This window comes from Falco cherrug, chromosome Z, assembly GCF_023634085.1.
Source record: "Falco cherrug isolate bFalChe1 chromosome Z, bFalChe1.pri, whole genome shotgun sequence".
NCBI classification, from domain to species: Eukaryota; Metazoa; Chordata; class Aves; order Falconiformes; family Falconidae; genus Falco; species Falco cherrug.
In genome coordinates this window covers 73,655,584-73,680,367 of record NC_073720.1, presented here as the reverse complement: position 1 = coordinate 73,680,367, position 24,784 = coordinate 73,655,584, and the positions used below count along the sequence as shown (strand labels likewise).

At 42.9% G+C, this 24,784-nt stretch overlaps 1 protein-coding gene across 5 annotated transcripts in view; it reads left to right on the top strand.

Annotated features, from left to right (window-relative positions):
* Window positions 1–24,784, top strand: part of MUSK (muscle associated receptor tyrosine kinase) — a 55,568-nt gene that overhangs the window by 5,036 nt on the left and 25,748 nt on the right. For 4 of the 5 annotated variants that reach the window (XM_027808488.2, XM_055699249.1, XM_027808487.2 and 1 more), the window contains exons 3-6: window positions 2,513–2,664; window positions 4,051–4,178; window positions 4,717–4,858; window positions 21,889–22,013. In XM_027808488.2, coding sequence (XP_027664289.2) covers window positions 2,513–2,664; window positions 4,051–4,178; window positions 4,717–4,858; window positions 21,889–22,013 — 547 coding nt within the window. Of the gene's footprint in view, window positions 1–2,512; window positions 2,665–4,050; window positions 4,179–4,716; window positions 4,863–12,861; window positions 12,867–21,867; window positions 22,014–24,784 lie in introns of all 5 variants that reach the window. The other variant, XM_055699248.1, reaches the window with a different exon arrangement.

The window sequence follows — 24,784 nt, the reverse complement described above, 5'->3', positions numbered from 1 at the left end:
TCACATTAGTTTCTTAAGCTAGATCACTGTTAGTGACTTCTTCTGTAAGGGAAAATCACAGAACAACTCTGTGTAACACAGTTAAGGCCCATTCTCCACAAAAGTTTTCCCTGTTAGGCAGACAGTCACCTGAAACATGGTTCCTGCTGTCGGGGTCAAGCATAAAAAAAGCCCTTGAACCGTTGGCTCAGGAGACTCCAATTAAGTAAGCAGCAGAAGAAGGTCTTACTGCTAAGAACACCGTTTTTGAAAAGGAGAAAAGCAGAATGTTGAATGTGCATACCGGCCTTCAGAAATCTTTTTTCATTACCTGCAACAGAACCTCAGAAAAACCCTGGTCCTAACCCTCTGACCCCAGCTTTGTCATAGGGTGGAGGTCTGAACTTCCACAGATGTTATTTTCAAATCAGGTCACCTTTCTTTTAATTCCGTCTCTATCAGTGATGAAATTACTGTGCCTGAAAATCAAGGTTGGTAGAGGAGACATTTATGCAGGACCACAGAGATTAAATGCCTTTTTCTTCCCATGGTCTTTAAAATTTCACTTTTTCTATGTCCTAAGATCATAGGAAAACCAGATTGTTTCTTGCCTCAATCCCCACTTTCAGAAGCCCAGTACACCTTTCTAAAAGCCATCCCACTCTTTCTGAGACACAGTGCCTTTTTCACAACGTTGACCAAAAAGGAGAATACCAGTCAAAAAAGCTCTGCTGGTGAGGCCAGAGAGCTCAGGTGCTTTGTTCCTTTACTGGGGCTTCTGGAGCAACATTAATAGCAGCAACTATTTAACTTCCCCAAAGCTGTTTTAGCATTAATAGTCAGTGCTGCTGGATACAAAAGCTCAGACCAAAGACAGGGATATTGATAAGCTGAAATTATTTCTGTTACTTTCCAAGAACATGGACGAGAGTATTTGTACAATTGGAAAGGATTAGACCAGTGGACTTTTTCTTCTTAAAAAATCATAAATATATTTGTGTGTCTGTATCAAACATCAAAGGGGCAAGTTACTGAAAACAATAAATATCAGTTATTTTGTTTACAAAAGTTTCTTCTCTTGCCAAAGTCCCAACAGCCTGAACAGACGACTAAGCTACCCTTCAAAACATACCCATATGTAAACATTCAGCTTCAATGGGAACAGTGCCAGGACAGAGGCTTTTGTTAGCGCTAGTCTTTTGGAGTTTCCTCTCCTGGTGTCAAAACTTGTGCAAGTACTCTGGCAGGTGCCCTGTGCCAGGTGAAATGGTTACCTGCCCCATCTCCTAGGACAGGGCTGCCCGTGGTGAGCCTTCCTCAGGGAAAGAAAGGAATGCCTTTTACACAATGGATGAGTTCATTGTGCTTTTTCTTCCCAGGGTAAAAAGAGGAGGGAGATACAAGAATAAAAGGTGAAAGTCTGTTGAAAGTCTGTAACACCATAAATGGCACATTCAAATTACTTGGTGACTGCTGTGAGATTTTTAACATAAAAGACAAAATAGAACATACTTAGTTGTTAGGTATTTGTGATAGCTTGGGAGACAATCCTCAAGTCAGATCCTTTTGTTACTGTTCATCAGAATCAAAGGCCAATTGCATGAAAGTTCTTCCAAAAGACATCAATGAATGTGCAAAAATAAAACATAATTTGTGAAACATTTTGCAAATCTTGTTCCACTGAAGTTTTACTATACTTTTCCAGTTTTGCAATAAAAATCAGAGATCAGCCCTCAGTTTTCTCACCACCTTTCTTTCTGTCTCTCCCTTGCTCTTGCACATGTACAGACACACACACACACACACACATGCATGCATACCCCATGCTCACATATAGAATTGCTCTTCTCTCTGCAGACTTTCTTCCAATATCCCACACTTCTGTTTGCTCCAGTTTCAGGGCTTTTCTTAAGTTCTCTGAAGTCTCCAGATCTAAACCTGCTGTCATTAGACTATAGCTATCTTTGCATCCTCTAATCTTTAGATGGCTTCTTTCCTTCAGCACGTTTCTTTGTTTGTTTATTGGTTTGGTTTTTTTTTTTTCTTCTAAAAAACAGACAAAACCATTCCAGGATGCAGACACAAAAATACTTGAATTTTGGTTTGTGTCTTATTGTTCACAACAGTAAAAATCTTCCCATAACATCATGTGTTTATTGAAAACAGCATTATTGTTGTTTTTCTGAATCTGAAGAAGGCGACCAAGCTGAATAAGATTACTTGTGCTCCTGCCTGTCCTTGGCCAGACAGAAATCTAACCATGATACCTACTTTACCAACACCTGACTGGAAGAAGAATTGCCACTACACTGCTGCCAGTCAGGAGCTGCATGGTCTAGTGAGGACCAACCTGAATTTTAAGGCCCATCTCAACATTTTCAGTACCTTCCTTTCTCTTTGCAGGTTGAAAATAAAAAAAATAAAACACATTACCATTTGTAGTGCCATCAGCAGTCTGCAGATACAAATGCAATTCCCGCTCTCTGTCCCCAGCTATCCCCCTGCCCCTGACAATCTGTGCTGTGCCCTGCAGGCTGTTTGATACCCGGTACAGCATACAGAGGAACGGGCAGCTCCTGACCATTTTGAGCGTGGAGGACAGTGATGATGGGGTGTACTGCTGCACAGCGGATAACGGGGTTGGAGCAGCTGCGCAGAGCTGTGGGGCTCTCCAAGTGAAAATGCGTAAGTGGGAATGTAATTTCTTCCTGACATGGTGTAAGCGTGTCATTGAGAGCCTGAGCAGACCCCCAGGTATGGCCCCTGGGGGTCTGTGTTTGGGCAGACCCATATTCCTGTGGGGCTGGGTACAGACCCTTGAGACAGAGACATGGAATATCAGATCATATCTTAATTATAAGCAGTTGTGATTATTCACTTTGAATAATGCACAGTTGTGCTAGGATCAGAGGAACTGTTTGCATAGCAGAGGATAAAAAATGATGCTTTGTACAAAACTTGGTAAAAGCAGCACAATTTGATAGATTAGACCTCTGTAGCAATACTGCATAAATCCCTAGTGAATTTTAAACATAAGATTTCACTAATCAGGTTTATGCCTGAGGATGGCAAAAGCAAGTAAATGCTGTTCAGATGTTTTTAAATAGCAATCTTGAAAGGTCTGGACCACCACAGTGTAAATCTCATCATCCCGCATGGAGGGCAGAGGACTGGTTCTTGCAAAGGGCTATATGCGTGCTGAGCTCTGTGAAGACGAGCTCACATGGCTGCAGTTACTTCACAAACACTTAAAGGGCAGCTGAGATATATCCTGGCTAAAGCATCTGTTTGTAGGAAAGGCTTTGTTTGCACTAATGAGCATGACCTTCCAGGTCTGGTAATTCTAGGGCTCTCCAGCCCTCCAGTTGCCTGCAGGTGGGGGCCTGCTTTCTGAATATCGATTTTTTGCTGCTTTGGCATTGTACAAGGGAGGCAAAGCTCCCTATCTCTCACAACACTGAGATGAAGGTATTTTTACTCCCAGCTCACAGTAAGCTAAGCCATATTTTTCTTTGCTTAAAATTAACTTAAATTTGTCACATATTAACTTTGCAGGATTTTGCTTGTTTTTTCTTTAAGGACCCTTTCTCCTTTTTGTAACAGTGATAAATCCTTCAATTAGGGACATTAATTGAATTTACATGCCCTTTTTAATGAGCTAGAGTCAGGCCTGTGTTAAAACTATTTCAAAACTGATTCACTCCTGCTCTGAGCTTTCACACAAGACACTGTTTATGCAGTGAGGAATGTCAAAACCTGGAATGCAAACATTCTTCAATATTGGAAATACTCTTATCTGGATTTGGATTTTAGCCCAGGCCCTAATTCAAATGACTGTCAAACTCCACTCTTGAAAACAAATAACCCATGCAAGCTAGCTGATTTTGTGTTCATAAACTGAAACTCTGAATGCTGTGCTTAATTTTTTTTTCTTTCCAAGGCAGCCCATGAGCTACTAAGACCCTTCTATCTTTCAGCAATATACAGAAAAAGCAGCAAAGATTTTGTTGTCATTTCTGAACTTGTTCTTATCTTCAGTTCAACTTTAATTTTTGACTTCTAAAATTTTAGGACCCAAAATAACCCGACCGCCTATAAATGTGGAAATAATAGAAGGGTTAAAGGCTGTTCTTCCATGCACTACAATGGGGAATCCAAAACCTTCTGTTTCATGGATCAAAGGAGAAACAGTCTTAAAGGTGAGCTGAGAACGAAATCTAAGTAATTCTAACTTCGCTAAAGGTAATATGTTAAAATGCTAGCAATAATTACAGCATTTGCAAGTTCTAATTTCTAGGAAGTAAGCATCTGGAAAATCCAGGGCTCATCTCATAAATGTCTGCATCTGCAATAATTCTGCCTATAAACCAGACATTCTCTGTGTATCTAGATGTTACATTTTATATATATATATATATATATATACACACATATATATAATTATGAAGCATGGTCAAATGCTGCTGAATGCATGTGTGAGTATTCTTATAAATAAGAGCTTCTGAACTAAGATCCAGAGCTCTTTTGAACTTATATTCACTGATCTACAAAAGGAGGGATGGGTGAGTGTGTCATAACGATGCTGAGCAGGAATAGTTGGCCCCAAATCCTTCAGCTGTAGGACAACACAAATAATGTTGATGCATGTAAGCCCAGTCTTTTCAAGTGGATATTTGATGCTCCTTGTGTGCCCCCTGCATGTAAAACCCTCATCTTTGTTGCTCCTTCCTCCGGCAGGAGAATGCTCGCATTGCTATCCTTGATTCAGGGAATTTAAGGATCCACAACGTTCAGAGAGAGGATGCAGGACAGTATCGATGTGTAGCCAAGAACAGCTTGGGCACAGCCTATTCAAAACCTGCAACGGTGGTAGTGGAAGGTGAGTAACCCTTGCACTGGGCTTCAGCTTCATGTGCCAGCTTCTTGTGCATACCTGGTTAACTTGAATTAAATGGAAGTATCACTTTGATGTCAACAAAAACATCCTAGAGGGTGACCCAAAAGGCACAATAAGGTAAAGGAAAGGAAAGCAGAACGATAAACAGAAAGTTTGTCCACAGGTGCTCCCATTGCTGGCTGATGGTGAAGGGGACTATCTGTGGAGGGTCCTTGTTCATGGCTGCTATGGCTTTGGTGGGATATTGTCTGAGTAAGGACTCCCAAATATGTTTTTCCTTCTGAATGATGTTTTCCAAGATGCCAGCTTGTTTCTTGTTTGAAAAGTTCCACCAGACCAGTGGATTTCATTATGGCTTGTGGAGATGGACTAGAAAGCTGATGGCCCTGTAAACTTGCTGTAAAGAGCCAGCTCAGAGAGAGCTGCAGCTGCAAACAGTGAAGCATTTTGCAGCATTATGTGTATGTCCCTCCCCATTTCCTCTGATTTTCCAACTGAATTGGTTGATTCAGATTGGTAAATAGAGCTTTTCTCTTTGAGGACTTAAACATTTTCTGCCCACTAAACCGAACACTGGATTGATTTTTCAGTCTCTGCTCCTTATATGCTCAGTGTTTTCCTCCTGTTTGCAGAGGTGTTTGCTTTGGGGTATAAATCATAACCAGTTTCAGAGTGCTGAGACCAGTGGACTGCAGGGGAAACTAAATGTAGGCAATGAGACATTCAATGTTCCTGAAACCTATAAGAGAAATAAGGTTATGCAAGGTTTTGCGGAGTGGTAGGAGGGATGACTGACTCGGTAGATAAATTTTTATTTCTTATTCAAAATGACTGTGCTATAGAAAGTGGAGAACAGTCTCCATTTGCCTAGTAAGCTTCACAAGATTGTTGTAGGTTACATTTGGCTCGGGACTATCAGAAGTTACTTAAGGTGCAATCCTATTTCTAAGAGGACCATTGACTTTCTCATGGGAGCAAAATCAGGTATATTAGATCCAACTACCAATTACTGTAGGTCTGCTGTTTCCCTAAAAAATGCATTAATTTTTTAGGTGTTTGGTGGTGTTTCTGTGGGGTTTTTTTTGTTTTTTGTTTTTTGTTTTTTTGGTTTTTTTTTTAATATTTACATGTACAGACTTCAAGTATGTTAGAAATTCCTCAAATACCTTTAACACAGGAACACAGCTATTCCTAATGTAGATCCAGAGCCGTACTCCTCCTGAGCTAAAAGCAGTGGGGCAGACTGAAGACACTTGCATCTGATTGTGGGCAGCTTGGGTCCTGGGTTTTGGCTTGGCCCCTTCATTGAGACAGTGGACAAAGACTCATCCAGAATTAACTATGAATGACAAACACCTGGTGCCATGCATACAAACCCCTACTCCATGCTGAAGGGCCTCAGACACTGGGATTTTACTGCTCCAGATCTACCAGAGCCATTTAGGGAATCTAAAAGCAGGCTGGAACTGCACCAAAATCTGGGCTGCTAACATTCATAACAGGTTTTGTCCCTGTCTCCAGAATTATGCTGTTGCCTGTTAATTCAAGGAATGGCAAAATAATCCACAAATATCCTACTTGCAAAGGAAAGCTTGTGTGTGCGCATGTTGAAATGAGGGAGATTAGGTCTTAATTAATCAATGGGAGCTCAGTGCTCCCACACAAACTGTCCCCTCATGTTCCATTCATGTGCTGGGTGAACAAAGCAATGCTGTTCTCCAGGCTTGCATTGGTTTCTCTGGTAGGACACCCATATAATATACCTCATTTCATGCTGCCACCCAAACTAAACTGGTGCATGTTTGTTTTACTTTTTTGGCTTCCAAAATCCAAAGGTAACAATCCTGACTACAGCTTGCTGTGTATACAGGTTCCTTTTCCTCCAGTATTTTAGATTAGTTCTCATGGATATTTAGCATACATACATACGCACATACCTGCATATTCATGCAGGTATGCATGCAGGTATGCACACACACATGCATCCCCGCCATGCACTTCTTTTACTGTTATTTTTAGTATCCTTCCTCTCTTACCTCTCCTACACCCTTAGCAGCAGCTTTTTAAAGTAACTCCAAGTAAATAATAATCTAAAATTACTCAATGAAGGAAAAATCACACTTCAGTCAGCCTTCTTTGAGCATTCACTATGTTCAGAAAACTTATGAAAATATACTCTTTATTGCTTCCCTGTAATAACACTACAATGTTTTTCCTTAAACCTTGGTGCTACCATTCACTGGAGTTACCACCCTACATAGTGTGGCTTAATATTAAAATAAAATGAGTAACCGTGGCTGGTTAACTATGAATATTTAACCCTGAAGCAAATGCCCATTCAAAGAGCAGTGCAAATATTTATGCCTAGCTAAATCTAGACCGTGCAGGTCCTGGTTTCTGAAAGAGGTTTCTAATTTTCTGTTGTGAGCTTCCATTTTGACAAGTTCAGTGCTAGTGTTGCCATTAGTTTCAGGCATTGCTCAAAGTGCAGAGGTGTCTAACTTCTTGAAAGATTGAACCTCTGACTCATGCATGCAGTCAGGCTCCTTAATGCATGTATGGTCAGGCACATGGTTAAATGACTTGTTGAACCTGGGCCTAGAAACTACAGCATCTCAAATACATAAAGTTATGTATGTTGGTTCCACTTGTTTAAACTGATGATAATCTTGACTCAAGAATTTGCACCACTGAGGTGCCTTATAGTCCTACATCTTGTCTGGTTTCAGAAGTTCAGGGTAAATAAGTTTAAAAAATGCTGCTATTTTGTTTTTCCAAATATTTTTTCTACATTCCTTGTTGGCTTTACTGAACCTTTATAATACTGGTTTCTATTTATTACTTTTAAAGCACAGCGTTAGTATTTTAAAAGTTTATTATTTTTAAAGCCAAGTGAAAATAATTTGAGAAAAGATTTTAGATGAAAATTCAGGTGCCGTTCTTGTCAGGAAAAAGAAAACAATGGAGGAACTGATCAGTTCTCTTAGTGGAACGGGTTTTTCAGTTGTTCCTGATTTTTGTCAGTGAATGGAGGCAAGGAGATAAGGATCATCTGCGTGCTGTCCCCTGCACAAACCAGTCCCTAGGCAGAGAAGCCTTCTTCTTCTCCCAGGGCTTGTTTCAGGCACCAGAGTTTGGATGATGAACTCTAATCTGTTCATGAGCTGGATCAGGAATTTAATTAAAAGGGCTGAAAAAACCCTGTCCTTTTGGACTGTGTTTTTCTCCAAGTTTGGGGTGAACCCACATGAATTTCAACAAGTGATTGGTGAAACCATCACTTTCCTTTCCTTAAAAGGCAGGAAGGGTGGAAACATAATCATAACAGACCTGACTGCTGGGTCTGTGGGAAGAGCCAGGATCTTCACTGGGAGCTGTGCTGAGCTCACAGACAGCATTGACATCACTGAAGGCCTGCTTGGTGTGCCTGGAGGGCATTAGAAGGAGAAGCAGAGCATGGCAGAAGCATGACCAGGGATTGAGCACCAGAGGCAAGGGACGGGGAAGGGACACAAGAGGCAAGCATTGGCTAAGAAAGCCAAGCGAGCAACCATGCAAGGTAGGGCAGGCTTCCTGATGGAGGAGGGTTGTACACTATTTTTACGATCTTAGGGTATCCTGTAGCAATAAAATGACACACAGGGACACATTGGAGGAGCAGGATTGGTTCTTTCCAACATGTGCTGGGGTCACTGTGAAGTGGTCCTCCACCAGTGCTCTGGTTTCCAGCTGTGTGGAAGCTGCAGGGGTGTATTGAGTCAGCTTTCCCCTGTTCAGCTCCTTTGTAAAATCGGTTACAGCCCACACAACTTATGGAAAAAAGGACTAGTAGAACTACTGGTGTGAGACAGATTGCAATAAGCAGAAACAAGTCTTCATCACGCTGCTCTGCAAAGCAAAACAAATGATCAGCAATAATCAGCTTGTTGGTTCTGTTAAATTTAGCATGTGGGAATGACTTCCTGTTGCTCATGTATGTCCAGAGATGGCTACAGGAATTAATAATTGCATTGAGATAAAGGAACAATACTATAATCTTGGCTGTTTGCCAAGAAACGTGTTTTTAATTTCCTGGAGGCAACATTTCTGACCTACAGTTTTGTATTCTTTTTCTATGATCTTAAAAGTATTGCTAACTAGCTGTTTAATTGCTACATGATCAGTTTTGATAATGAACACTTCTGCTAGTCCTAGAAGAACATTTATACACTCAGTGAAGCAATACCTTGCCAAAGGATTTATACAATTTTCCTGTTAATTGCTGTACTGATACCCAAAGTGAATCTGGGGCTGAAAGGTTGCAAGATTCGGGACTACGTTAGAATAGAAGAATTTGTTTGCTTTACCTGGTCTCTATAGTTCACACAGATGTCTGAAGGCTGAAGATTGTTGACAAGATGTTGGCTGAGATGGCTAAGATGTTCCCTCTAATTTTACCTGAAGATCATTCCTTTGGAAATAAATAGAGCATCTATTGCCTTCAGCAATGTTGAGAGTTGTCCTCAAGTCCAGAAATTCCCATTGATGTCAGTGAAAATTGAGGGCAGGGTATAGAATTTTAGGCTGTGTCAAGATTGTATTTCTTGGCCCTTCTAAGCATTTGAAATCTGTAGGGCATGATAAATAGCATTAGTGAGACATTAACCTGGTTCTTCCTTCATGCACTGGACAGCTGTTTATGTAATGTAGGCTGTAGAACAGGAGGAATTTTGGTTTTCATTACTATTTGCAGTGACATTGATCTAGTCCATTAGTAGGACCAGTTTAGCAAAAGCTATGCAAGAGCTCATCAGGTTCAACTTCTTGGCCTGCTGCCTAAAACTGTATATCCCCTGTGGTCTCCATGGCTTGGTATGTGTAACAATGATCTTCTCCATACCCATTATGTATACATTGTATAACATTCAAAGAATAATTTTATAGCCCCAAGCTCTTGCCTGGTAAGAGGCATGGGAATATTCCTGTTATGAGTGCTTGTCACTCAGACACAGAGGGAAGCTGCTTGGTAGGTTTTTTTGATGTGTGCAATAAATTCTGCTGGATGGGTTTGCTTAAACTCTCACTGTCTTTTTCAGATGTGGTGCTAATAACCAATAGTCAAAGTATATACAATTCCTGCACCAAATAAGAAGTGTCTGTTGCAAAACAGCAGTAAAAGTATGTTTTGTGATGACTTTCAGACTTAATTGCCTGACTTGGGCTCTGTATTCTGGCAGACTCCTTTTCTCTGTTTTGGAGAATGTTTCTTTCTCTCCCTGGGGGAAGGAAAGTGCCACTTGGTAAACTGATAGAATGGGCTCCTGTTCTCTTATGTTCTTCATTCTTCAAAACAAAAAGGTTACAAAAGAAATTGAAAAGCTGACTGTGAATTGCTTACAGGTTAGAAGTAACAGCTGTTTATACATGAGACATAAAGCTATAAACTGTATGTTTCTTTATCAACTTAATTTTTAGCTTCAACTATGGAAAGAATGTTTTCTAGAAATGAAAAGAGTTATTAAAATGTACAAAGGGTTGTGGTGGATTAGGCACTGACACAACTGGAGGTAGACTGTTCTTCTGAGAGGTATCCTTCCATTCCAATAGCAGCACATGCATGGAAGTCATCTGCTGCAGAAAGACAGTCTGAATTGTCTGTTGTGCTTTTTACCCTTGCATACTGAGACTTTGTGTGCAGGACTTTGTCCTGAAAAAAAGATTTTTCTTCCCATGAGGATGAAGAACAACCTTCGTGTTGTGTCTTTCTAGGTGTTGCACCCAGCCAGTGAAATCTCTGATGTTCCCCAATCATACATTTTTAATGTTGAAGAAGAAAGAAAAAGGCAACTAAATACATGGACTCTAATATGAAAGAAAAGAGTATTCAGACAGTACTGTTTGTTGTGTACTGAGTTAGATGCACCTCCATCTTGTGATTTACATGAAGCAGAGCTCAGTCTCCAGCCTGTGGCACCAGAGGGTTGTGGAATTCAGGAATTCAGGAGTTTTGGCGTATACTGTGAGATAAGAGTTAGTTTTGAAGTCATTGATGTACAAATGCAGGTCTAGAAATCAGAAATCATATATCTATCAGTAAACAAACATACAAACAAATTAGCTAGGACAAGTGTCGAAAGATCCAGTGTGCTCATCAAGAAACTAGTGGGATTCTCCATGGGTTTAATAAACTTTTTGGATCAAATCTCTGTAGTTTCCAGTTGGCTGAATGGGGTAATTGTTGAGGGCTACTAATCCTTTCTTTATCCAGGCAGTTTCATTTGTCAAAGTGTTGCTGCTCCACTTTCTCCTGTGCTACTGTGTGAGAGCACACAAAGCAAACAAAGCAAAACAAGGGTAGGAGCAATGCTCCTCAGGCTCCCCTGACTTAGACATTGTTTGCTTTTGCAGCCCGGGTAGATAGAAGTCTTTTCCTGCCCACAGTTTATTGCTTATTACTAGCTACTAAAATAATACCCTGCCACAGGCCACAAAAATACTTCCCTATAAGTCTCTTGTGAGAACTATCTTAGCCTTAAAAATAGGAAGGTTTTCCTTGGAGTATCATCCCTTCAGAGGGAAGGATCTGCCACGACATGGGTAGATTTGGTCTGGATTTTTAATTTTTTTTTTTTTTTTTAATTTTTTAATCATTCTGTCTAACTCTTAGAGGCAGTGAGGGACACTAGACTAGATGATAATAGAAAGCCCACAAAGTGTAAAGCACTAGCTTCTTTCAGCTGTTTTGTGGACTAACCTCTTAAGTAACCTTGGGACAAATCTGCATCACAGATAAATCAAAAGACAAGACAGCCACACCACAATTCACATAACAAGAATGAAAGTATGTATTTAGTCCAGCTGATCTATCAATTTAGATGGACCGTATTCCAGAGATGGGTCCTATTTCAAATGAAAACTGACTCCAGATTGCCATCCAAAAATTTTTCTACATTTTTTTGTCAACACATCTGTACTTAGTGTAGACAAAAGAGGAAAGGGACATACCAAGAGACCACCAAAGCAGTCAGTCAGCACTGTTATGCTGATTCTTGCTGCCTTTCCCATAGATCAGCTATGGATATGAAATCTGAATTTTAATCTGTGCCATCCTCAGAGGTAGGATGTTTTGGGTGAGATGGATCGATAAACAGCAGACTGACAAAGAAGTCTGCAGTTTTGCATTTAAGAGCTGGGTGAAAGTTGCTCAGGGAAATTCTGATATTAATTCTGAGTTTTTGGCTTTGCCATGAGCAGAGGCAGAAACCTTGGGAAAGGATTGCCTTCCCTACACACAGTGATGGTGGTGTATGTACCTGCAGATAGTGTCCTATGGCAGTAAATGGTGATTACTGCAATTTGCTGTTAAAAATTGCAAAGGCTTTGTGGGGAGGGAGCATTACAGGGAAAGAAAATAGTACTGAGCTTGTCTGTAATTACACCAAAGTAGTTTACTGGACTCAGCAGGGTGGCATGGGCATAACTGAAAGCCCAGAATAACTCATTAAATCTCCTCCTACCCAATGTTAACATCTACCATCATCACCCTGAGGTTCTTAGATGCTGCAGATATGACCATAGCTCTAATTACAGCATAAGAGGGCAAGCTGCAGGAGAAAGAAAACAGTCCCAGACCTTCAGCAAATGAACAAAAAAAGTGTGAACTATAAATTTATTCCTGAGGCTTGCTCTGCTGTGACATAGGCATGAAGTGTGTGCTGCCTTTGAGTAATTTGCATAGGGTGGCCTCTTGCACCGAAGAGCTGCAAAGCATGTCTCCTTGGAGCATGAGGCTTCTGACAAGACATGTACCTGAAATTGTTCTTTAATGAGAATTTGAGTCCTTCTATTTTCTCTTGCAAAAACCTCTTTCCCCTAACAAAGAGTTTGGAAAGACACTTATATATGAATTTCTTACATCATTGCATGAATTGTGGTTTTAAGGAAAAAAACAGATATTGCAGACAAAAATCCCTCTGGCTTGTAAACTGTGTTGGGTAGCTAGGAAGCAGGTGTTTCCTGTCAACAGCAGAGTAGAGGATAGATAATATCCATAGCTATCGGATACAGGGGGGCAGAGCAAACTGAGACAACCATCCTGAAATAACGGCCTTTTCACATCGAAAAACCAATATGGAGCTGGGGCTGAAGACACAGAAAGACACGATTTTGAAGGCAACCTGGAAATCTAATAGAGTCTCTTTATCAGTCCAGTTTTGGTAAGTTGTGGATCAATACCATTTTTCTAAGGCTGATGCCTTCTGTCTTCCATGGACCTCTTCCAACTTTCTCAGTCAGGTTAGCCTCAGTGGAGGTGAAAGCCCTCTCTTTCCACTGTAACTGACTCTTCCAAACTGTACATCTCAAGATTTTACTTCTAGCACTAATGCCCGTTTTAGTGTCACACAATATTTCTAGGGTGTGTGTGCCTATACTATGGAACAGAAAGTGTCTACTGTTGTTGTGCTGCTGTGTGGAGGAATGGTCCCCTCACACCTCTGAAATTGAATGTAGCCCCAGGCAGACTGTCACAAAAAGGGAACCTCAAACTGTGAGTTGAGAACAGGGAATGAGGGTGAATCTCTTTGTTAGGAGGGACTAGCAGAGTTTTCAGTGCTGAAGACCAAGGACACATGGTGAGGTGAGCAAGGAACAGGCTACTTGTTATCACCCCAGAACAAGAAACATCCTAGCAGCTACTGCTAGCACCGCTTTAAAAGAGATGAAAGGAAGTACTTTTCACATGGCATGTAATTAAATTTATGGCACTGCTGTTACCCATTGGTGGAGACCAGATGTCAGGATGCTGCAGGGCTTATCTCAGTTTTGGGTATCCCAGTGCCTCATGTACTTGCCTGCTCCATTCCTGAGAGTGGGAGGGCAAGACTTGGTGCAGCTGTGGAGGTTTCAGTACATGCAGGCACACTGGTAGCCTCGGCAGTGGTCATAATGGGTAGTGATCATAACTGGAACAAGAAAGAGTTGCTTTTTGACTCAGGAGATGGAAGTTCTTATTCAGTTTCACATGTGATAACGGGTAATGGCAGAGTTAAGCGATGTGTCTCCATACTGCAGAAAAGCCATAGCATGGGGAGGTTTAGAAGGGTCTTTCCTTCAAAGAAACCAAACACATATGTAAGACCAGTACTGACATGAAAAGAATTTCCTTGGGAAGTAATTTGAACATGTTATCCTCACTTGTCCTTGAATCTGGTGTTTGCTCTGTATATAGAAATGAACACTTGTACAGAACAGGTTTTATATAGTTACACAGGATATAAGCTATCTATTTACATTTTAGTCCTGGTTATTATAGCTTTGCATATTTGCAAGGTCTGCTTTTAGGATTCCAGAGACATGTATATGTGATGCAAATTCTTTCACAGCTGAGAAGTTACTGTGCTGGCTGGTGCATTTAACATTATATAAGTCCTTCTGCTGATGCAAATTGTCCTACCATCCATAAACCTTGGAGCTCACCCTAGAATAAGGTTACCTTGAAAAGCTATTGCCTTGCTAAGAAAAACTGGCTTTGATATTGATACCAGAGCATAGAATCTGAAGGCATATGGTTCAGGATGGAGATGATGTGGTTTCCTCCAGCACCCTTCCACACACATCTTTAGTTGTTCCTGCCATCTATCTCACAGCCTCAGGCTCTAGGTTGAGTGTCAATGTATTGCTATGCTGTCTGGCCTGTGCTGGATGAGGTGTTAGGACTACTGAAGCCCCAGATCTCACAAATCGCATATCAGGAGACAGAAGAGCTTTGAGATTTTTGAGATTTTGTACAAAATACTCATGTTTCAAATGCACTGGGGAGGTTGTCCCTGAGGATTACCATGATAACCAGGTGAGGGGCAAGGGGATGATGAAGTACTGCTTACTTACAGTGCCCCTGCAGCTTGCTTTTCCAGGGCCCACACCTAACAGTGCTGTTCCTTAATAATACAGTGGTTGTATGCATTTCCTACTGCATTTTTACCATTTTTTCTTTTGATAATCTATATACACATGGTTCTCTGGCAATAAGCATCTTTGCATAGCGATTAAATAAAAACGGATAAGCAATTTCATAGAGATAAGTGGAAGTGTCTCGTATCAGCTTTTCCTGTGGCATTTTGCTCTTCTTTGTGATTACTTGGCAGGCTTGCAAAAAGATAAATATTGCAGTTTTGGTAAGAAATACTTAAAGATCAAAGTGAAACTGACCTTGCAGTTATCATGGGATTTAATTATTAACCCAGTGGTTTTGGAAGTGTGTGGGAGGGTGGCAGCATGCCTTGAGCAGTGGCAAAGGTACAATGTGAGCCATTCCCATGTGGAGGCGTGAGGTGAGCCATGCACAGTGCTGGTTGCTGTCACTGTGAGAGGAGTTACTGTCCATGCTTATGGAATAATTCGTTTGTTCTCTGAGCTGGGATTCAGTCCCGTTGTGTCAGCTGTGGAGACTATTCCTCCTTTGCTCAGCCCTGGCTCTTGGCATGCAATTAGCTGCTGCACACAGCTTGGCGTGGCTGTCTCTGTGACTGCTGATCCAAGAGCAAGATGTGTGGCCTGGTCTTAGCTCTGGTATTTCAAAAATTGTTGGGATTTTACACGGATTAATTTGAAATGTCAGAAAACACAAATGCTGTGGCTTTCTGTGTGTTCATAAATGTATTTGTCAGACCTCCCCTTATCTCTCACCAGTGGGAAGGAAATATAGCCCCTCTGCTTCTTACCTCTCCTGTCTGCCTGGTTTAGACTGGCAAGGAAGAGTGAATGGATATGAGATGAATGAATCTGAATGGGGATTTAAACGACTGGACTTCTCACTGGCAAAGGACTGCGAACACGTTGGCAGAAGTTTGTGGTTCTTCAGAGCATATAGGTGGCAAGTGTAAGTGATTTTTTACGGATTAGTTAGCAAAGTCCAAGTCCAGAGAACTCCTCTCTAGAGAAGGAGTCATTTCAATCTGTTGTGCTTCAGATATGAAAGAGCTACGGGAACACTGGTGAACATAAACAAAAAAAAGGCAACATGTAACTTATCAATTCCCCCAGCAATGTAGACACATTGGTTCTCCACATGTCACCAGCTGTACCAGAGGAAAACGTCTTTTGCAGAAAGGTTTTGTCTTTACCAACCGTGTTTTGTAGCTTAACTGGAAAAACTTTTGGTGTAAGACCTGGCTGTAATCACCCAAAAGGCCATTTTTCATAATAAAATCAAAACAATTTAGGAAAGTGGAGCAGGCTGGGGTATCAGATCTGGCAGTGTGGACAGGCCAGGTCTAGTTCATGTGTTAGGCCAGGCTCAGACTGCTGTGGGAAGAGAGTGTGAACTCATCCTTGCCGGGCGGTTGCTAACACAAGATTAGCCTTTTCTCAGTCCGGACTCTTAGGTATGCTTTATGGTATGCCAGGGCTAGCAAGAAAGTCTGGGATGTGCATACACACAGATGTTGACAGGCTGGTTTAATTCAAGTACATTGGCAAGTGTTGCTCATGTGCTCGAAAGTCAGGGTTCACCAAAGGTAGTGGAGGCTCTGGATAAAAAAAACCCACCCCACACCCGAAAACCAGTGCTTGACTGGGCCCAGCGTGTCAAAGCTAGTGTTAGGGCTCATGAAACCCTGGCTAAAAGGGGCATCTTCCTGCACTGGGGCTGCATGATGGTTTCCTGTGATGTCTGGGTATCACTTTTTGCTTTCCACTTTGTCCCAGGCCACCCAAGCTGCTGCCTGGATGTGACAGGCCCAGTTCAGCTTGCTTTAACAAAAAAACCAGGCCTTACCCAGTCAAAGGGCAGGCATCTACCAGAACTGCAGGATCAGGCCCCAAGCCCTGGAAATGAAACATAGCTCAGTCAAAGGCGACAGGAAAAATAGTCATCTGGAAAGAGTTAACCATTCAAAGCTAGGGGGAGGGGGGGTGAGGGATGCTTTAATCTTTTTATAGTATAAAAATTTTGTGACTGTATTAAAGCCCTACTGTTTGGACTGGATGATATTACCTAATTCTCAGAAACGAGAGCAGCTGGCCACAGTGCAGATACCTCCTAGCAAGCCCTGCAGTGCACATCACATCATTTAGCAGGGCTGTAAAAGAAATGACATTTATTATGGGGCTTAGGAGTGAAACAACGTGCTGGCTTGGCTTTCAGCTGGCTGAATTTCATTTCCAGCTCCTCTGTTTTCCACTTAAGATAAATGAAGCCCTCTTTGCCCACCCTTCTTAAATGCTTTTTGGCATGCATTTGGGTAAATTCTGTGCTGGCAGCCTGGGGGTCCTGATGTAAATGTTGTTAATCTTGTGGCTATATAGGTAAACAGGCAAAGGTCCTGGCAAAATCCACTTTCAGGAGGCTCTGGAAAAGGAGGGCAAGTAAGATAGGTGCAAAAAATCACCTGATTATTGGGAATTTTCACTCTGAGGCAAAATGAAAACAAAATGATGTCCTGAGCCCACCAAACAATGTGGATTTTGCAAGTATTTATTGCCATTTCCTTCTTCCTGCCTTTCCCTGCATTCTCACCTGCTTCTCCCTGCCAGTTGCTTAGGTCGGTGCAATCAGGGTTGCCATTTCTTCCTCACCTTTGCCTCTCTTCTTCCTTTGTGTATTTTCATAGAATTATCACAGAATCACAGAACGGTTTGAGTTGGAAGGGACCTGAAAGATCACCTAGTTCCAACCCCTTGCCATGGGCAGGGACACGTTCCACTAGACCAGGTTGCTCAGAGCCCCATCCAGTCTGGCCTTGAACACTGCCAGGGATGGGGCATCCACAGCTGCTCTGGGCAGCCTGTGCCAGTGCCTCACCACTCACAGGAAAGAATGTTTTCCTAACACCTAATCCAAATCTACCCTCTTTCATCTTAAAACCATCCCGCTCTCTCCTATCACTACAAGACCTTGTAAAAGGTCCCTCTCCAGCTTTCTTGTAGGCCCCCTTTACGCGCTGGAAGGCTGCTATAGGATTTTCTTGGAGCCTTCTCTTCTTCATGTCGAAAAACCCCAACTCTCAGCCTGTGTTCGTAGGAGAGGTCCAGCTCCCTGATCATCTTCATGGCCCTCCTCTGGACTCCCTCCAACAGGTCCATGCCCTTCTTATGCTGGCGTCCCCAGAGCTGGACACAGAACTCTAGATGGGGTCTCACGAGAGCAGAGTAGAAGGGGAGAATCACCTCCCTTGACCTGCTGGCCATGCTGCTTGTGATGCAGCCCAGGATTTGGTTGGCTTTCTGGGCTGCAAGCACACATTGTCAGGTCATGTTGAGCTTGTCCGTCAGCACCGCCAGGTCCTTCTCCTCAGGGCTGCTCTCAATCCATTCTCTGCCCAGCCTGTATTGATACTGAGGGTTGCCCCAACCCAGGTGGAGGACTTTGCACTTGGCATTGTTAAACTTCAGGAGGTTATCATGGGTCCACTTGTCAAGCCTGTCAAAGTCCTTCTGGATAGCATCCCTTCTTTCCCGTGTGTTCACTGTACCACTCAGCTTGGTGTCACTGGCAAACTTGGCTGAGGAGGCATTCAATCCCACTGTCCATGTTGCCGACAAAGAAATTGAACAGCACCAGTCCCAGTTCGGACCCCTTAGGAACACCACTCACCACCTGTCTCCACTTGAACATTGAGCTGTTGACTGCAACTCCCTGAGTGTGACCATCCAGCCAATTCCTTATCCACTGAGTGGTTCATCCCTCAAATCCATGTCTCTCTGGTTTAAAGACAAGAATGTCATGCAGGACTGTGTCAAAAGCTTTGCATGATTCAAGGTAGATGGCATCAGTTGCTCTTCCCTCATCTGCCAAAGATGCAACCCCATCCTAGAAAGCTACCAGATACGGGTGGGGTGGGGTGGGGGGGTGGGGAAATGTCACAGTTTTGTGCGTTGGGTTCCTCCATTTAGCTACAGGACTGACTTCCTTGCTGATCCAGTTGCCAAAATGGAACTTGAGCTCATCCTGCTGGTCTTGCCCCACTTTGCACAGGTGGAAGATGACACTGGCTACTCTCACACAACCTGTCTTGGCTTTCCTACAGCACCCAAGTTTGCTGGCAACGGCAGTGTGTTGATCATCCACTTATAGATGATGTAGATGATGGGGATGAGAAATAGCTTACGTTATTTTATTTGATGCTGTTTCCCAAAGTGATGAAAAGCCCTTTGGAAAATGTGTCCCTGGGTGTGCCATTAAGTGGCACTACAAAGCCTGTTGGGATCTGAGAAGTCCCAGGGAATTTCTTACTCAAAAATAAAAGAATGTAACACCACCACCCCCGCCCCCCCAGGTTATTCAATTCACAGCATCTAAGCTAAGTACTTAAGTTAAATAGCTAAACTTTCAGTAAAACACTTTTAAAAAGCATGCAAATGTGAGTACTTGAAATTAACATTTATTAACAAGTATTAAATCTGTAACTTCAGTTTTGAAACTCCTGGAAATGTATGTCGTGGCACTGGGGGTGGTAGGATCTTCCATTCTTCCACACTTAGGAAATCAGCTTATTTCTTTGTAGGCCCGCTTTTATTTAGCTGTCCCTCCTTGTGCTAGATAATACACCTGCAATACTTTCCACAAGAAACATGTGAATGCTTAGCAGCCATCAATAGATTTTTTTATCCTTGTATTTGGTGTTTTATGCTTGAATGGCCTGACCCTTTGCCTTCCCTATGCTGGCAGGCAAGCACTCACACCACCAGTGTGCTGGGGTACCAAAGCAAGTGATCAACAATGGTAGGAGGAGCTTGGGGAGTGGGATGTATTTTTCTGGCCTTCCCACAGGCACTGCACATGAGCTGGACCAGCTGCTGCTCTCAATGTGGCTTTGCTCCCTGCTTGGGCAACTGCCATAATTTTCAAAGTGTCCTTTTTTCCCTCCTAGCTGAATGATTGTTGCAGATTTTGGGAGAGCAGGCAGTACAGAGGAAGACATACATGCCTGAGTCTAGCACTGGCTAACGGGGTGCTGTTAATTCATCACTTTTATATTAATTAAGTTGGGCAGGATCTCAGCAGCAGAATCATCAGGTGGGCAGTGCCCTCACAGCACACTGAGAAACCAACAGCAGCATGAGAAAAGCACTAAGAGCTGAATTCCAGTTCTGGGAGCTAACGTGCTGCCTTCAGCAGGAGACATGGGCATGTAACTGCTGCCACAGGACTGGCCCAGAGGTTTGGGATTTCCCTGAATTAAGTATAAAAGTAATTATGAGCTTGGCCCGAGGCATTCGGGGCTGAATTCATAACCATCTGGTGTTAGTGGCCTGAAGTTTCATTTTGGTTATTATTCATCAGAAAAGTCCCTGGCTAGCAACTGCAACTTTCCTCATTAGTGGTGTATCTTCATACCTGCTGCCTTGCTGAGGGGTAGGGGGGATGCAGCAGCCCTGACACTGCTCTGCTTTGACTTTAAGCAAGTGGCACCAAACATTGACAATGAGGGACTGCTTGGAGACTGTAGAGGAACTAAGAAGCTGAATGTAATATATATGCTCCTGCCCTTTTCACTTAGCTATCATGAAATTTAATCTTCCTAAAAACCCCTGCCCAAAAGTCTATTGAATAGCTGTGCTTCTAAGAGAAAAACGTTTTTACACTGAAATGTAGTCTTAGTGTCACCTGTCCATGAGCAGAAGCTGGATTTAGGCTCAACACCTTCTCAGGCCAGGACTGGGTGGAAGGACTATGTGGAAAGCATGTACTTTTTTATTTTTTTATTCCAACTGAACTGTTGCAGATGAAGCCTTCCCATCCAAATGGCAGGGACAGATGTTCAGTTTCTGAAGGGTCACTGTGTTGATCTTCTAATTGTTTTGCGTTGGAGGTCTCCATCTGGAAGCAACCAGTGGCCAGTGCCAAGAGGTGCATTGGGCAGAGACACAGAAGACTGTGACATGGTCAGATATGTTGGTAAGAGTAGCCATACAGATAGGAAAAGTGGCAAACAAGGCATCAGGCTTGTCTGAGAACTCCAAGAGAAACTCCCCTGCTTACTAAAATTTCTGATGGAGACTTTTCATCATTGTTGCGCAGCCCAGAAGGAGAGGGCAAGCCTTACTCACTAAGCATAAGAAACTGGAATAAGAAATGGCACAGAACTATTCAGCCTGCTTCTGCACAGAGATTCAGGCATCTCAATTAAAAATTTTTGGTCCAAACTACAATGTTCCATATGGGAAATGTCTTTCTTCTCTGCTTTCCCCTATGTGGTCCAAGTACAGCAGATGAAATACAGCTTGTGAAGGCCATCAGAGTTGTGTTTCTGGATAGAAATAAGTTTTCAGAAAAAAATTTCAGTTCTTCTTTTCACACACACACACAAAATAAATAAAAAAAAGTCTTGGGGCAGGGAGGCACTTGCTTATCTTCAAACTGCCCAGTAACTGTATTACCACAAAAGAAGCAAGTGCAGTAGAGATGAAAAGTCCCTTTAAAACCTGCTTTCCCCCACAACCTCATCTTCCTGAAATCTTTGCCAGGCATTCCCCCATATGTTAGACTCTCACCTCTTAGGGCAGGCTGTCATGATATGGAAAATACTGGGGTTTGAGACGCTCCATGGTAAGTTCTAATCACTGTGATCACACTAGAGGATGTGATCTGACCCTTAACCTTCATGGTATGTGACTGTGCTGATGGTCCTTCTTGATGGTTTTGAACAAGCTTTGCATGAAGACACCTTTGGCAGGGCAGCATGGTAACTTGCTGTGTATTTGCTGTAAGCTATCCCATTTGCACACTACCAACGAATTTGCCCTTGGTTCTTTGCACATTACCTCCTCTGAGACATCAAACTCAGGTGATGTAGAAATTTCCAGAGGTAAAATTTTGGTCTGTAAGGTGCGGAACATAATCACACTGATCACCTTTCTTTTCCTTGTCCCTCTCCCAAGACTGTTGCTCCCTGGGAAGCCTGTGCTACACTCTGTTCTTATTCATAGGGCTATGGCTTATTTCAAGACCTGTTAGGGAGGGAGCATCCCCATGCCTCCCCAGCCTCAGCATTACATTGATGTTCAGCTAGCACCTTTGTCTTCTCCTGCAGTTTTTGCCAGAATCCTGAATGCTCCCGAATCCCAAAATATCACCTTTGGGTCTGTGGTGACATTGCGGTGCACAGCGACCGGTCTTCCAGTTCCCACCATCACCTGGCTGGAAAACGGGAAAGCTGTAAGTACCTCTTTTTTCATTCTTTTGGCCCCAGAGGGCTGTTAGCATCTGGAAGCTCAGCCCAGGGATTAAAATATGGGCTGCCAACCAGTACCCATGGTTTCTATTCCTGTCTTAGTGCTCTGCTGTGTGATCAGGTTCCTTCTGCCCCACCTCCCTGCTGCAGTATTGTCCTCTGCAAAACACTCTCCCCCTTCTCCCAGGTGTTGCATGGGTTCATTTGTTAGGGTCTGGAAAGCCTGAGATGAAGGGTGCTTTAGATGTTTACAACTTTCCTCTGAGCCAGGATTTCTAGGGCTTCATCACAGGTTTAGGTATTTCTGCAACCACTTTTCCTCTACCTTTTCCTAATGTGTTAGCAATAACATGGCAAAATTGCTTATTTGACAAAATAAACCAAACTGAGGTAGTTAGGTAGAGCATACTGTCTTGAGGCAAAATACCTGTGGGACAGCATATATACACAGTATATTTGCAGATGAATAGATCTGAATTTTTCTAGACTGACCTAAGTGATGCACTGAAGTATGTCACCAATTTATTTCTGGCTAGAAGCATGTCCTCAGGAAAGGCATACCCTCTCCAGTGGCAGGCACCAAGAGATGCAAGTAAACTGCTTCTCACAGGAAATTGTTCCATGGTCTAATTATCTCCACCATTTAAAATAGGTGCCTGCTTTAAATTCATCTGGTTTTCATGTCTCAGTATAGGCAATAGCAATACCTTATTTTCAGCTGAACTGAGCTTGACATCTGATATTGCCTCCCTGGGAGCAAGCTGTGCACCACAGTCATAGCAGCTCTGCAAGGGTTTCCTCTAGCATTCATTCAGTTATGGTGGACATATATACTCTCTGCATGGATATATATGGGCATCTATATACTCCATATATATACCTCATATATGGGGCATATATATGGACATATATATAGTCTCTGTGGTCTTTCAAAAGCTTTTTTAAGGATATGAGCCCCAGGGAGTGATGCTGTGGAGACAGGTGGAGCAGCTGCTGTTTGCAGGCCAGCAATCTGCCTCTGCTCTTTCTCGCTGAACCTGTCACCGTCAAATCCTTCTGGTTACTGGCTGACCATAGCCATTCCTGTGGACTTGCTTGTCCAACAGGACCAACAAATGCTCTTGCTCAAGCTTCAGGAGGCTACCTCTGTCCTGGTCTGTATCCCCTCTTCCCATGTATTAAGATACGTTATTAAGGAGCCTGGACTACTCTGCAGGCTGTCTTGCCTTCCTTATCTCCTCTAAATCTGATTGTGTCCTCCAGTCTCATTAGGGCTGATTTTCTATATTCCCTCAAGGTTGCCAGGCAGAACAGCAAATGGATCAGATCTGCCTCTGCAGAGCCCTGTGAGTCCTTGGTAGTTTCTGGTGATAATTATTCTGAGACAATTGCAGGTGCTTATTGAAGACTTCTTCCCCATTGAGGAATGTTCTGGTCTGGGATCCCTGGCAATGGCAGAGTATTTCTGGAGCACAGACCTCTACTCTGCCAAGACACTCTGGTGTGTCACTCCCACACAGAGCTGTCTGTGAGACAATGCTTAGCCCCCTCAGGGCCATCTGCTCTGCCCACTCTTGTCTGCAAGGCAAAGCCCAGTCCCAGGAGAGGTGCTTTAGACTGCCTCATTTTAAATATGGCAAGGAGATCTTAAAGAAAGCCTGTCTCTGGGAAAGTCAGGCCAAGAAGTGGGTGGACTGGAGCACGTGCATTTGAGGGCTGGCTCACAAGCAAGCAATGGTGAGTCATTAGAAGATGCAATATGACTGTGGCCATACAGTCTCTGAACACCAGCTTGTAGTTGTCCTGAGGTCTAAAGAGTAGGAACCTACTGAAGGTTGTTGAGCTGCCTTTGAAGAGGAGGATGGAAACTCCTCTGCTCAGCAGCTGCCTTGCCTACCTAAACAGAAACACAATTCCTTTTCCTCCTGCTATGCACCACTGGGTATCATGGACCTTAAACTGTAGTTTTCCACACCACAAAGAGTAATTGATCCAGGTGTGAAGATATGAAAAGATCTCTGCTTCAGTGATGGCTGAGGCAATGTTTTAAAGGCTAAAAAAAAAGACCGGTTGGAAACAAAATCTCAGGGAACATATTTGAAAAGGGAAGGGAATCAATTAACAGACGAAAACAGCCTGAGGTTCCTAATAGAGAAAACAACAGCTGGCCAGTGTGGAACTTCGAGGCACAACTACGTGACACTCACCTGAGATTGCCCACAGTGCATGTGAGCACACATACTGCTTGTACTGCTTGCAGTTACCTGAGCACCCTTTTCCTCCCATGGCAAAGGCCAGGATGAGCAATCCTAGCTCTCTGTGCTCGTCAGACACAAGTCTAGTTCTGCTGGGAGTGGAGCTAGGAGGATGGGATATGCCCCAGGCCTGAGACTAGGGAGTGAGAGAAGATTGGATCAGTGCAAGTGGCTTGAGGTCAGCAGCCACTTCTCCTGGGTGGTTACTGAGAGGCAGGGGCAGCCTGTAAAGAAATTCCTCCTTTCCACTAGGAAGATCCCAGAAATGTCTTTGTGCTGAGGAGCTTAGTTTCTGAGGAGAAAAACATTCTAAAAATCAATCTGACCAACACTGTATTAAAAGAGAAAGTTGTGAAAAAAGCCTCCTGAGCTCCCATCCACCTGAACTGACTTCACAGCATAAGGCCAAAAAATATCTCTGGTCCCTGCATTTGCAAAGTGACTGGCATACCACCCATCCCTGATACAATATTTACAAACTGTGTTGGTCTAGTTATTCA